Genomic DNA, 12829 nt, shown 5'->3' with positions numbered 1-12829 from the left:
TGAATTCCATTCCGAATTTAAATAACAAGTCTAATTTATGTGTTTCTTTTTTACAGATATACAATCTTCAACGACGTAACGTTTCAGAAGCCACCGATCAACTGGTTTCACTATCATCTGGTTCAAGCTTCTCTGTTCAATCCTATTCTGGTTGTGTAGTCAACGGAGTTAAGTTTCTAACATACAACTGGGACAAGGACTGGACCACTCAGAATAGTGACATTTGTGTTCGCAGGGCAAATAATCAGGTTTTCTACGGAGTTTTGGAAGAGATTTATGAATTATTATACATTAACAACAATTTAGTCTTCCTTTTCAAGTGTAAGTAGTTCGACACTTGGGCAGAAAGAAGAAGAATTCAACAATACAAGAATAGAATAAGTATCTTCGTTAAGGACTCGTGGTATGAGAATGAACCTTTCATTCTAGCTTCCCAGGCAGAACAGGTTTCTTACGTTGATGATTTATTTAATAGTCCGAATTGGAAAGTTGTGGAACATTTTAGGCATCGACATATATGAGATTTCCAGAAGAGGACATCAACGAGGTCACAATAGTTCAAGATACAGAATCATGAAATGTTGAGTTAGTAGTTGAACTACCTGAACTGGACAACTTAACATTTGATCGGCCTGATATCGAAGCAAATACTGTCACGTCTGGGACAAGTTGCCAGATAAAGATGACTTTATTGACGATGGTGATGAATAAACTGTGTTTGACTATATCCAAGATGACCTCGTCAAGTTTGAAGATGATGACGACGTAGAAAGTGCCAATGATGTTGAAGACATTCGTAGTGACGATGAATAGAACCAAAGTAGTTAATTTATATTTATGAATTTTTTTTATAAAATTTTTAAGAAATTGCATACCGAAAAAAGTAACAAATAAAAAAATTTTTTTTACGACATAGCGTCTCGATGTCTGGCCCAGTAGCTACATGCGCAGGCTCTGCATGAGGATCACAGCCTCCACCTGATCCGACGAGACTCCCGGCACATTATCAGTCAGGTATTATACGCTATAACAATATTAATTTGCATACTTGTTAAGTTTTTTTCACTTTGGCTTAATAATTATTCTAACACGTTCAACTTGATTAGGAAAATCCCGAGACCCATGAGCTAGGATCATTAATTAACAATTGGGGTGACATGCACCGCCATGGACAGAATTTTGTCAATCCGGACGCAGAAGAGGCATTTGTAAGTAAATTTTAAAATTATTTCTTTTTTCATATTTAACATAACATATTATACTATTTTTATTCATTTTTATTTCATTTACCTTTGCAGGCTCAGATGGAGGGGGAAAGAACCACGCAGATGACACAGTCTGCTAGCGAAGATTCATCCACGTAGGTCACTGATGAGGGGATTATGTCCCAAGTCTTGGACAAGCGCAGAAGACACACTAAGGGAGTGGGACCGACATTGCCATGGAGGAATCGTTCAAGTGCTTTCACCTCATCATCGCCTTCGTAATTAGACGGGTCGTCGTCGATTAATTTGCCCCAGCATGTCCAAACCTAGTTGAACAACATCTATGTCGAGAAATGTAAAGTGTTCGACAACCAACAGATGATAATAGAAGCCATGCGCATGATGAATCCTAACATTAACTTCTTGCCACTTAATCATCCTGAATCGTGGGTTCGTCCGCCGCTGCTGCAAGAGGGAGACGAAGAAGACGAGAATGAGCACGACGATGCGGATAATTTAGGAGATTAAAATATACGTTTTTATTTTTCTTATTATCAATACTTTTTTGTATGGATTGATTAATTTACTTTTTAAGACTTATTTTATTATTGTGTTGACTTTTTTGTATGAATCTTTTATTAGTAAATATCAATTTTATTGATTTATTTTATTATTAAATTTTCTTCTAATTTATATATTATTAATTAATATTATTAGGAAATTAGAGAAAAAAAAAAGGAAAACATTTTTTGCAATGACAAATCTGAAAAAAGTCGTCGCAAATAGTCTAAATCACTAGCAATAACATGTAACCCTTTTGCGATGAAGGAAAACATTTTTTGCGATGACAAATCTGAAAAAAGTCATCGCAAATAGTCTAAATCACTAGCGATGACATCTAACCCTTTTGCGATGACATATATCGTCGCTAAGACAACTGAACACGTCATTATCAACGACATGTTTGACGGAACATTCGTGACAATTTATTCGGGATGACATCTCAAAACTTTATCGTCGGTGACTAATTTGCGATGACATGTCGTCGCAAATATAATATTATCGACGACAACATACTCTTTTGCGATGAAATTCAGTCGTCGTAAATAAGTTTTTTTGTTGTAGTGGTTTGCAATGACTAGGCCAATATCAGACACAGAAACAAATGTGTTTTTAAGTGAACGAAGAAACACAAAAATTACATATTAAATAATTAATAGTTCACTAAAGTACTCATGATCAGATTATTATGAAACGAAATTCCTAGTAAACAAAATATATAAACTCATCAAAGCGAATTCATTATTATAATGATTTTATCATTATGAAATAAACTGAATATAAAAAGTATGCAAAAAGTCAATAACAATAAACACGCAAGACATGAATTCAAAAAAAGCGGCTATAATTACATGCAACACCTGGAAAAGTGTGGCTAGCGGAAAGATGCAAATTAGTTTGTCCATAATATAAATTAGGACAGGACAAATTAGGATGTCTATATTGTTTAATGCAAGTTGCTCGGTGTTGACATAATTATTATTTATTCCTTTTCTATAAAATAAAAAAAAATAGAGAGAATATAAAATGATTTTGATATAATTATTAGCCGTTAAAAGAGGATATCTGATCCACAAAATATAATTATTAGATTGAGAGGATCATCTCTTGAATTAAAAATTGAACTCGTGTTTGACGCGAATCCATTACTTATTGAAATGTATTGCTCGCGGATCATATAATATCCCGTTATGTTTAATGTTTATTGTAAGTTGCTCCTCAGTGCTTCTAAAGAAACTGGTTTGGTAACATGCTTCGCATAAGTTATCAAGTGAAACATAACAATAAATATAAGAATATAAAAGTAAGAAGAGAAGACAAAAGAGATATAATGCGGTTCAATAATGTGCCTACATTTATGAACTAAAAAAAGGAGAATGAATTCACTATAATAATAAAATTCTCTAATGCAAATAATGACAAAAATAGCAATAAGACATACTAATACATAAAATAGTAACAAAAAGAGATAAGAGGGCACTGGGCGCTGAGATGTCAATCGTCAAGAAGAGAGAATTAGGCGCGCGGCCTAGGATAACAAGCTTTAGTCATGGAAGATCAGTGACTCTAAACTCTTTAGAGTATGAGACTCCGATACCATAACAATAATTAAATAAGAAAATAAAAGCAAGAAGAGAAGACAGACAAAAAAGACTTAACGTGATTCGACAATGTGTCTACATTTACAGACTAAAAAAAAGAGAATAAATTCACTAGTGAGGAGTACAGTAAAGGGTGATCCATATAATTAGAGATTAAAATAATAAAATTAGGTAAGTTACCTAAGAGTATTAAAATAAAGAATTTTCCTAATACAAATAAAGTCAAAACTCACAATAAAACGTAAGAATACATAAAATATTAACTTTTCCTAATACAAGACACCTGAGCAGTATATTATTATATATAAATTTAATTACAAAAATTTTAGCTAAAAATTTATAGTAATTTTTTGTAAAAAAAAAAAAAAAAAAAAAAAAAAGAAAAAACTTGTAGCTAAATGTTAATTATTATTTACAAATTATAATTTGTAGCTAAAATTTTGACACTAAATAATTAAAATTAGAATTTTAATTGAAAAAATTATAAAATTTAGCTACAAAATCTTAACATATAGCTACAAAAGTGCTTTGTAGATAAATCCAAGTTTTTTCAGTGTGTAATGACTACAGCGTTATGAAAAAGAATTAATATGAAGTTTGCAATGATTAGAGCAATGTCAGACACAGAAACAAACGTGTTTAAAAAGTGAACGAAGAAACATAAAAATTACATATTAAATAATTAGTAGTTCACTAAATTTATGATCGGATTATTATGAAACAAAATTCCTAGTAAAAAAATATATAAACTCATCAAAATGAATTCATTATTATAATGATTTTATCGTTACGAAACCAAATGAATATAAAAAGAATGCGAAAAGTCCATAACAATGAACACACAAGAATACATGAATTCACAAAAAGCAGCTATAATTACATGCAACACTTGGAAAATTATGGTGAGAAGAAAGATGCAAATTACTTTGTCCATAATATAAATTAGGACAGCACCACATGATTAACGTTATTGATTATTTTTTCTTTGTTTGGTCCCCTGCAAGTTTCACACTCTTACGTACCTAATAATATATTCGTAGGTGCGTTTGACTCAAAAGTAAAGGAACAATTATTTTCAATGGCGCCTGGTGAGAATTATTATTGTCGCAGTATTGTTTAATCCTTTTCTATAAAAAACAGAGACAATTTAACCGTTGAAAGAGGAGATCTGATCCACAAAATGTAATTATTAGATTGAGAGGATCATCCCTTGAATTAAAAATTGAACTCGTGTTTGATTGTCACAGTATTGTTTAATCCTTTTCTATAAAAAAACAGAGACAATTTAGCCGTTGAAATAGGAGATCTGATCCACAAAATATAATTATTAGATTGAGAGGATCATCCCTTGAATTAAAAATTGAACTCGTGTTTGACGCAAATCCAGTACTTATCGAAATGTATTGCCCGCGGATCATATAATATCCCGTTATGTTTGAGGTTTATCGCAAGTTACTCCTCGGTGCTTCTAAGGAAACTGGCTTGGTAACATGCTTCGCATAAGTTAAGTGAAAAATAACAATAAATATAAGAAAATAAAAGTAAGAAGAGAAGATAAAAGAGATATAATATGGTTCAATAATATACCTACATTTATGAACTAAAAAAGAGAGAATGAATTCACTATAATAATAAAATTTTCTAATACAAATAATGTCAAAAATAGCAATAAGACATAATACATGAAATAGTAACAATAAGAGAGAAGAGGGCACTGGGCGCTGAGATGTCAATCGTCAAGAAGAGAGAATTGGGCGCGCGGCTTAGGATTAGTGACTCTTTAGAGTATAAAACTCTGATACCATAACAATAACTAAATAAGAAAATAAAAACAAGAAGAGAATATAAAAAAGATTTAACGTGGTTCGGCAATGTGCCTACATTCGTGGACTAAAAAACAGAGAATAAATTCACTAGTGAGGAATATAATGAAGGGTGCTCCATATAATTAGTGATTACAAGCATAAAATTAGGTAAGTTACCGAAGAGTATTAAAATAAAGAAATTTCCTAATACAATAAAGTCAAAACTGACAATAAAAGGTAAGAATACATAAAATATTAACTTTTCCTAATACAAGACACCTGAGCAGTATATTATTATATATAAATTTAAGCATCTTGTGTTTATTTTAAATTAATTTTATACATTCTTAATTGAAAAGAACTTTTGGTTTTAAACAACTGGCAAAAAAGATTGCTTCTTCCATATAGTTATGCATTTGGAAAAAGAAATATTTAGTGTAAGAAAATTAGAGAGAAAATTACTTAGGTGTATATATGAAAATTAGTATTTAAGAGAGTTGCAACAAATAGATGTTTAAGTAAGGATATTGATTATAAGTGCGACATTTAAATGCCTGCAAGAAAACATATTTAAATTGGAGCATATGTGGGGGAGGATGATTATTTTGATGTGAGGGAAAAAAATGATACAAAGAAGTACATTGAAAAAAAAAAAGAAAAAAAAAAAAAAACAATAGAGTAGCCTTTGTTAAAAGAAAAAAAACGCATTTGAAAAAAAAATTAATAGATGCAAAATAAGAAAAAAAAAAAACAACTCGACCCTTGTGTATCCTTATCACTAGAATATTGGGCAAGGATGGGGTGTAAGGATGGTAATATTTCTCTACGAGGACGTGCTCCGCTCCAAACGGGGTGAGGATGTAGGACAATTATTAAGGATGAGGATGAGGATGGGGACAAAATCTAATCCCTTATTCATGGTAAGGTGGGACCGGAGGAAGTACTCCATACTTCACCTCCGCCTTAATATAAATATGTAATAATGTTGTGTCAGGATCCAAGTTTTTTGAACTATGATGCTTGAAAACAAATAGCGTGCAACCATGCAATGAAGATTGAAGTTATTAGGAATAGAGAAGGAAAGATAATTTACGTTTATGTTTTGATGTTTTAAACTTTTATCACTTATACGTTAGTTATTACTTTTGGATTCAGTTTACAATATGTAAAGAATTGGTTTTTTTATGAAACCTTTGATTTTGGTTTAAATTTATAATGAAAAAACTCTATTTTTATTTTAAATTTCTATAATTTTGAAACGCATAGTGCTGTATAATGGAGAATTAGGCAGGTATTAAGGGATTCCCGACTCCGACCCCGTCCCTCCTTAAGCGGGGATAGAGATGGCTATAGGGATAGTTTAAGGGCCGGAGATGGGAATGGGAAATCATCCTCTACCCCCACCCAGTCCCTATCATGCCTATTAGGGTAATGCGCTCATTATTGGTAAGTAGAGTTTGCCCCTAAGATCTTCAAAATGACATTTTTGTCAGCGTCTGAGAAGCACTTTTTGTCCTCCCCAAACTTTTATTTATTAAAATCAAAATCAAAACAAAGGCAAAGAAAGAAAAAGAAGGCGGGAGGGATAGTAATGCAAGGTAGAGGGGACAAAATAGGGTTTCACTCCTTTTATACATGATATGTATAAACATCCTAATAAAAATGTTTATGTTAACCGAATATTACATATGTATAGAGAAGTAAAACATGTATGAATAAAATTAATTTTAACTCGTAAATTAGTAGTTGAGAGGGCTAGGGAAAAGATGTTTAAATAGTAAACATATTTAAGAAACATTATCTATACCCTTTATAAAAAAGGAAAATAGGTATTTACAAAAAAAAAAAAAATTATATTTAGAAAGGAAAATTTTCATTTTGGTACCTTGTGTTATGTAGAAATATACATCCGGTACCTTTTGTTTTTGATAATTTCATGCAAGTAGCTCAATGTTTTAAAAAACAGTTTTTTGGAACCCAAGGGTAATTTTATAAGATGTGAAATGTCATTTATACCCTTTATTTAATCTATTCAGATTTTTTTTAAAAAGCGTATTAAAAATATTTAAAAAACCATAAAATAAAATAAAAACTAAAACTCTATAACTTTTGATATCTTTAAAGTATGTTTTAGAATATGTTTAAAAAGTTTTAGTTTCTAATTACTTAATGATAAGGATAAATTTGACATTTCACATCCTAAAAAATGGCTTGGGGTACCAAAAGGCTATTTTCTAAAATGCCGGGGTACTTGCATGAAATTAACAAAAACACAGGGTACTAAACGCATATTTTGATATAACACAAAGTACCAAATAAAATTTTCCTAGTTAAAAAGGTAAAGGTTATGTCCATGAAAAACTGTTACAAAGGAGATATGTTTGAGAAGAAAAAATGTTTTAATTAATCATGGTCCAATGAGGAAAAAAATCATTTATGATATTTTTTAAAAAAAATAAGGATCAGACGAAAAAAATTAAGTCATTTGAAAAATTATTTTAGTATGAGTGAGAGAAGGAAAAAAAATATTTTACACAAGCACATTGGAAAAGGATTATACCTCAAGGGAAAAAAAAAAAGAATTATACCATTTAGTGATTGTTAGTAAGAAGGAAAAAAAGTAAGGATACATTTGAAATAAATTATTCTCATAAGGGCAAAGCAAGAAAAAAAATAGCTCAAATAAGCACATTGTATTAACTAAATTGTAGGAGACCTTTTGACCAAAAAAAAAAAGGAACAAAATGGATAAAAAAAACAAATAGAGAAAGAAAAAGAAAAATTTAGAAAAAGTAAAACAAAAATAAAAAGAAAGGAAAAAGTAAAAGAAGCTAGAAAGGAAAGAAAGGAAGAGGAAACTCGCCTGGTGGCAGCATGTGGAAGTGAAGAGTAAAGTAATTTTGTCTCTTTTTTGTATGTGTAAATGTATAGGTATAGATGTATAAATGTATTGATATGGATAGTTATAGATGTATACGTGTATGGATTCTCGAAGAACACAATTTTAAAAAGTACAGCAAGAATTAGATGGAAGAGCAAATGAGAATTGTTAATTGTCATTATTTTTCTATTGCTAAAAATTTGAAATTATGCTTACGGTGTCAAGACAAGACAATCTACCAATTATTATATTGGAAGTATCTTTGATTGAATAAGAAATTAAAATTGTGATGAAACTCAAAGTTCAAAATATTAATATGGTTATAATTGAGGGGCTAACAGCGCCAATAATCCTTTATAAATTGAGATCCACAAGTTTGGAATTTACATCAATTAAAGATTAGCTGAAAGGAAAAATGTCCAAAAGTGATGATAATGAAATGATGAGCTCTAGTGAGCTGCTTCAAGCCTTTTCCCTTTTGAGGAGTTGCTCAATAAGTCACATAAAGTCCATGTCACTGAAGTGCGCTATCGAATTAGGCATCCCATATATCATCCACAACCATGGCCAAAGGGCCATTACTTTCTCAAAACTCATTGAATCACTTCCTGTACACCCTTCCAAAACTCATTGCATTTACCGTATTATGCGGCTCCTCGTCCACTCCGGTTTCTTTGCAACCCAAAAACCCGATCAAGAAGAAGAAGAAGAAGCATACACTCTCACAAACGCTTCCCGCCTTCTCTTAACTGACACACCCGTGAATATGGAATCGTATTTCCTTCTCCCCCTTCTTCCTCAGATGATCGGCCCATGGCAATCCCTGAGCACTTGGTTACAGAGCAACGATCACACTCTATTCAAGACGGTGTACGGGGGGACTATTTGGGATCAACTAGCTGATGATCCAGAACTTAATTACAGGTTTAATGAGGCGATGGCTAGTGACTCCCGGCTTATTTCCAAGGTCATCCTAGACTCGGAATATATAAGAGTGTTCGAGGGTTTGAAGTGCTTGGTCGATGTGGGAGGCGGCTCTGGAACTTTGGCTAAAGCCATAGCCAACACTTTCCCACACATGAAATGCACAGTGTTTGATCTCCCACATGTTGTTGCTAATGTGCAGGGTACAACTGACAACTTGAGTTTTATTGGAGGAAACATGTTTTCTGACCCAATACCTCCTGCAGATGCAATTTTACTCAAGGTATATGCATATATTACTTAATTCTGTATTGTAAAAGTTTTTGCTTTGCATTAATCTAGATTATTTACGTTAATTATAATACGATAATTGTCTAATATGATTGAATTAAAATGAGAATTTAGATGATTATGCATAACTGGAATGATGAAGATGGTAGCAGAATATTGAAGAGATGCAGAGAAGCGATTTTGAGCAATGGTAACGGAGGAAAAGTTATTGTCATCGACACAGTGATTGGCAATGAAAAGACACAGGATTTAACTGAAACAAAACTCTGCAATGATGTGATAATGATGACCCTCACTGGCAAAGAGCGTAGTTTAATGCAATGGGAGAAGCTCATCTTGACTGCTCAATTCAGTCACTATAAAATTACTCCAATATTTGGATCTGTGAACTCTATCATTGAGGTTTACCCTTAAAACTCCTTTTAGTGCAATACACTGATCTAAGATATTTTTGTATGCTATATTAATATTGTTGGGATTAGACTATTTTAAAGCAATTTATGTATGACATTTTCAGTTTGATGAATTAAATAAATTGATGTTTTTGCTTATTGCGTATTTATTTATTTGATTATGGTAGTCATTTATAAGGTTTTCATAATCAAAAACATGTTTGCAACCATAATAAAAATTGGGCATGTAATTATGATAGTTGTATTAAAGGTCACAACTAAGTGGACGTTTGGTTGATCGATTCAGAATTATGATTCAGAATCATTTTCGATTTACGTGTGTTTTTTGTGAGAGAAAATACTATAGCGAACCATAAACCATGATTCGAATCATGACATGAATCTAACAACCAAATGCTAAATATATTAATACTCTCAACCTTATGTTTACTAAAAAAAATAAAAACATATATAGATGCCTGGATTTTACAATTCTTAAATTAAGTGAAAATTTATTAAACAATAGCCTCTAAAATTTGGAAATGTGGATATCTGTAAAGTGATTAATCAATATAACAATATTGGAATTTTCTAGCTCCTTTAGGAAAATAGTTGCACCTTAAGTTGTCAAATTAGTAATTCGCTTAATCTTTAACCAAAGTATTCTTTTTAGTGAGTCAACATACTGAATTACGCTATGATAATTAATAAAGCGATTAACAGGCTTAAGATCGAAAATGCAATTTAACAAGGTGAGCGAACATACCAAATTAACTATAAAAACTATACAAATGGGTAGAACATATGATTAGTATCTCATGGGTTACACTCTATGTGTTCTAAATTTGTGTTTTCCTATAAACTGTTTATCCTATCTAGAGTGCAATTTCATGTCTTTAATACAGTGACTATGAAGTTAATAACTTAATATGTAATTCATTGCATCAAAGTGATGATACTAGATTATATTAAATATTGGAAGCAAAATAAAATAAACCCGTAAGAGTCTTACGGTAGGTTAATCTTGTAATATTTTTTTCCTCTTGCTCCAATTAATGGACTTAATTTATAAGAAAGTTATGTATTTTGACACGGGATCAAACTCATAAAGTTATTCCCCAAATGTGTAGCATGTGGCTCAACTAGTATATACTAAAGGAGAATATGTTTCTCCATTTTTCAGATTCTCCTCTTAACACCCAACTTTTTGAGCCACTAAGTTTAGTATAAGAATTGAAATCATAAGTTTAATTTTTGAGTTAACTTAAGGAGGATCATAGATAGCATAAGATTAATTAGTTTAGATGTTTGTCTTATAAGGCTATACTATTTGTTAGAATGTATTGTTAATATTATTAGTATTAGTATTATTATTATTGTTATTATATTATTATTATTATTATTATTATTATTATTAAGTTTGAGTGGTATTAGTATGTAAGTAAATATATATTACTTTATTTGGTAATTATTATTGTTATTTTAATTATATATTTAGATTTTTATAGAGAGGAGAAATCGACTTGCCTATGTCGGCTACTAAATTAGGGTATCAATTACCTTATTCCTCATCTGATTAATGAGAGAAACCCATTACCTTATTCCTTAGTCTTTCTCTCGTCCATACTCAGCCAACTACCCATCTTTCATTATTCCATTTTTATTTCTCCACCTCAACCTCTGTTTACCTCCAACCTGGAAATATGCATATATAAATATATATTTATATTCCTCCACTACACAACAAAGGTAATAATTCCAATAGTTATGTTGTACGATTACGTTATTCATGTTTTAGTTTTAAGTTGATATGCTTATAGTCAGTTTACAAAGTTTATAGTTGAAGTTATAAATATAATATATATATATATAGTGTGTGTATGTGTGTGTGTGTGTGTGTGTGTGTATTAGATTTGTGTATTTATTAGTTAGAGTTTGATAATAGATTCGGGAGTAATTATTTTGATATGAAAGTTTGGGATTTATACAGATACAATTATATGGGATGATTGTGTTTAAGTATTCAATTAGAATTAGGTTAATATGAATAACTTGAAAAGTACTCATATGGAGATTAAGTTATTTAGGTCATCTATTATCTCTTCAAGTAGTAGCCACTCTATGATTTATATTATGTGTATTGATAGCAAGTCATTGACTTTTTAAGTAAATATACACCGCCATACGAGATAAGTAGACTTTCCACTGCATCATTTGAATAATAGTATATTTTCAGTTTATATATGTTATTATTGAACGGTTTTTGTGAAATTTTGAAAGTGTTTTCAAAGTATGATGTAAAATCTTGTGTTTATTATGAACTGAGATTTGAGAATGACCGAATCCTTGAGGAGTAAGAGATTTTAAGATATGAGCACATGAAAGAGGTTTTAATAACACAAAATTAACGTTATACAAGAGGGCTCTAAAGAATGGTCCAAGATCCCATGACGAGTTTAAGGATTCTAAGAGTTGGTGATTCTAAGAATTTTGTTCGAGAGTTGTTTCTATGATAGACATTATTTTTCTATTAAACAGCATGATTTGATTTTTAGTTAATGTTTCTTTTAAGCTGGCGGAGTTTTTAGTTACTAGTTTGGGAAGGGTGTTACATTCTTCTCCACTAGCGAAACGTTTCATTAGTGGAGTTTATTTTTTTTAAAAAGCTTTCCACCTCTTTTTATGTTTTACTTCATTTTTTTCTCTTTTCCTTCTATGTTTATCACTCTTTTCTCATTTTTATCTTTTTTGCCCTATTATAAATTTCTCTTTTTTTTTCCTTTCTTTTCAAATTGACCCTCATAAATTTATTTTTCTCTCTTATTCTTTGTGAAAATAATTTCTTTTTATGCATATCCCTGATCCTATTTTTTTAAACACTGTTCCCTACTGACGAAATGTTTCGTCCTAGGCCTTTTTTTTTTCCTTTTGTTTTCGTTTTTCTTGTCCTTCCTTCTTCTTTATTACCTCATTCGGTCTTCATTTTTGTTTTCTCTCCCTTTTTATTCCTTTTGTTTGTTGCTTCCTCTAATCTTTACTACATTGTTAAAGGAGAAAAATGTTATTCTACAGTTTAATCTTTTCGCGACGTCTTTTACTTTTACTTTTATTAAAATAATTTATTTTCTATTTATCTTTAAAATTTTTTGTTTGCTTTTTTTTTTTTTGG

General features: G+C 30.8%; 1 protein-coding gene across 1 annotated transcript; it reads left to right on the top strand.

Annotated features, from left to right (window-relative positions):
• The first annotated feature begins 8470 nt into the window (after window positions 1-8470).
• Window positions 8471-9682, top strand: LOC21393832 (trans-resveratrol di-O-methyltransferase). The gene is made up of 2 exons (XM_010095673.2): window positions 8471-9260; window positions 9383-9682. Exons 1-2 carry the CDS (start codon window positions 8493-8495, stop codon window positions 9680-9682), a joined length of 1068 nt encoding a protein of 355 aa, XP_010093975.2. The 5' UTR covers window positions 8471-8492.
• Window positions 9683-12829: the final 3147 nt, after the last annotated feature.

Source organism: Morus notabilis, unplaced genomic scaffold, assembly GCF_000414095.1.
Source record: "Morus notabilis unplaced genomic scaffold, ASM41409v2 Scaffold43, whole genome shotgun sequence".
NCBI classification, from domain to species: Eukaryota; Viridiplantae; Streptophyta; class Magnoliopsida; order Rosales; family Moraceae; genus Morus; species Morus notabilis.
Note: the sequence above shows the minus strand (reverse complement) of the source record. Positions and strands in the feature narration are given on the sequence as shown.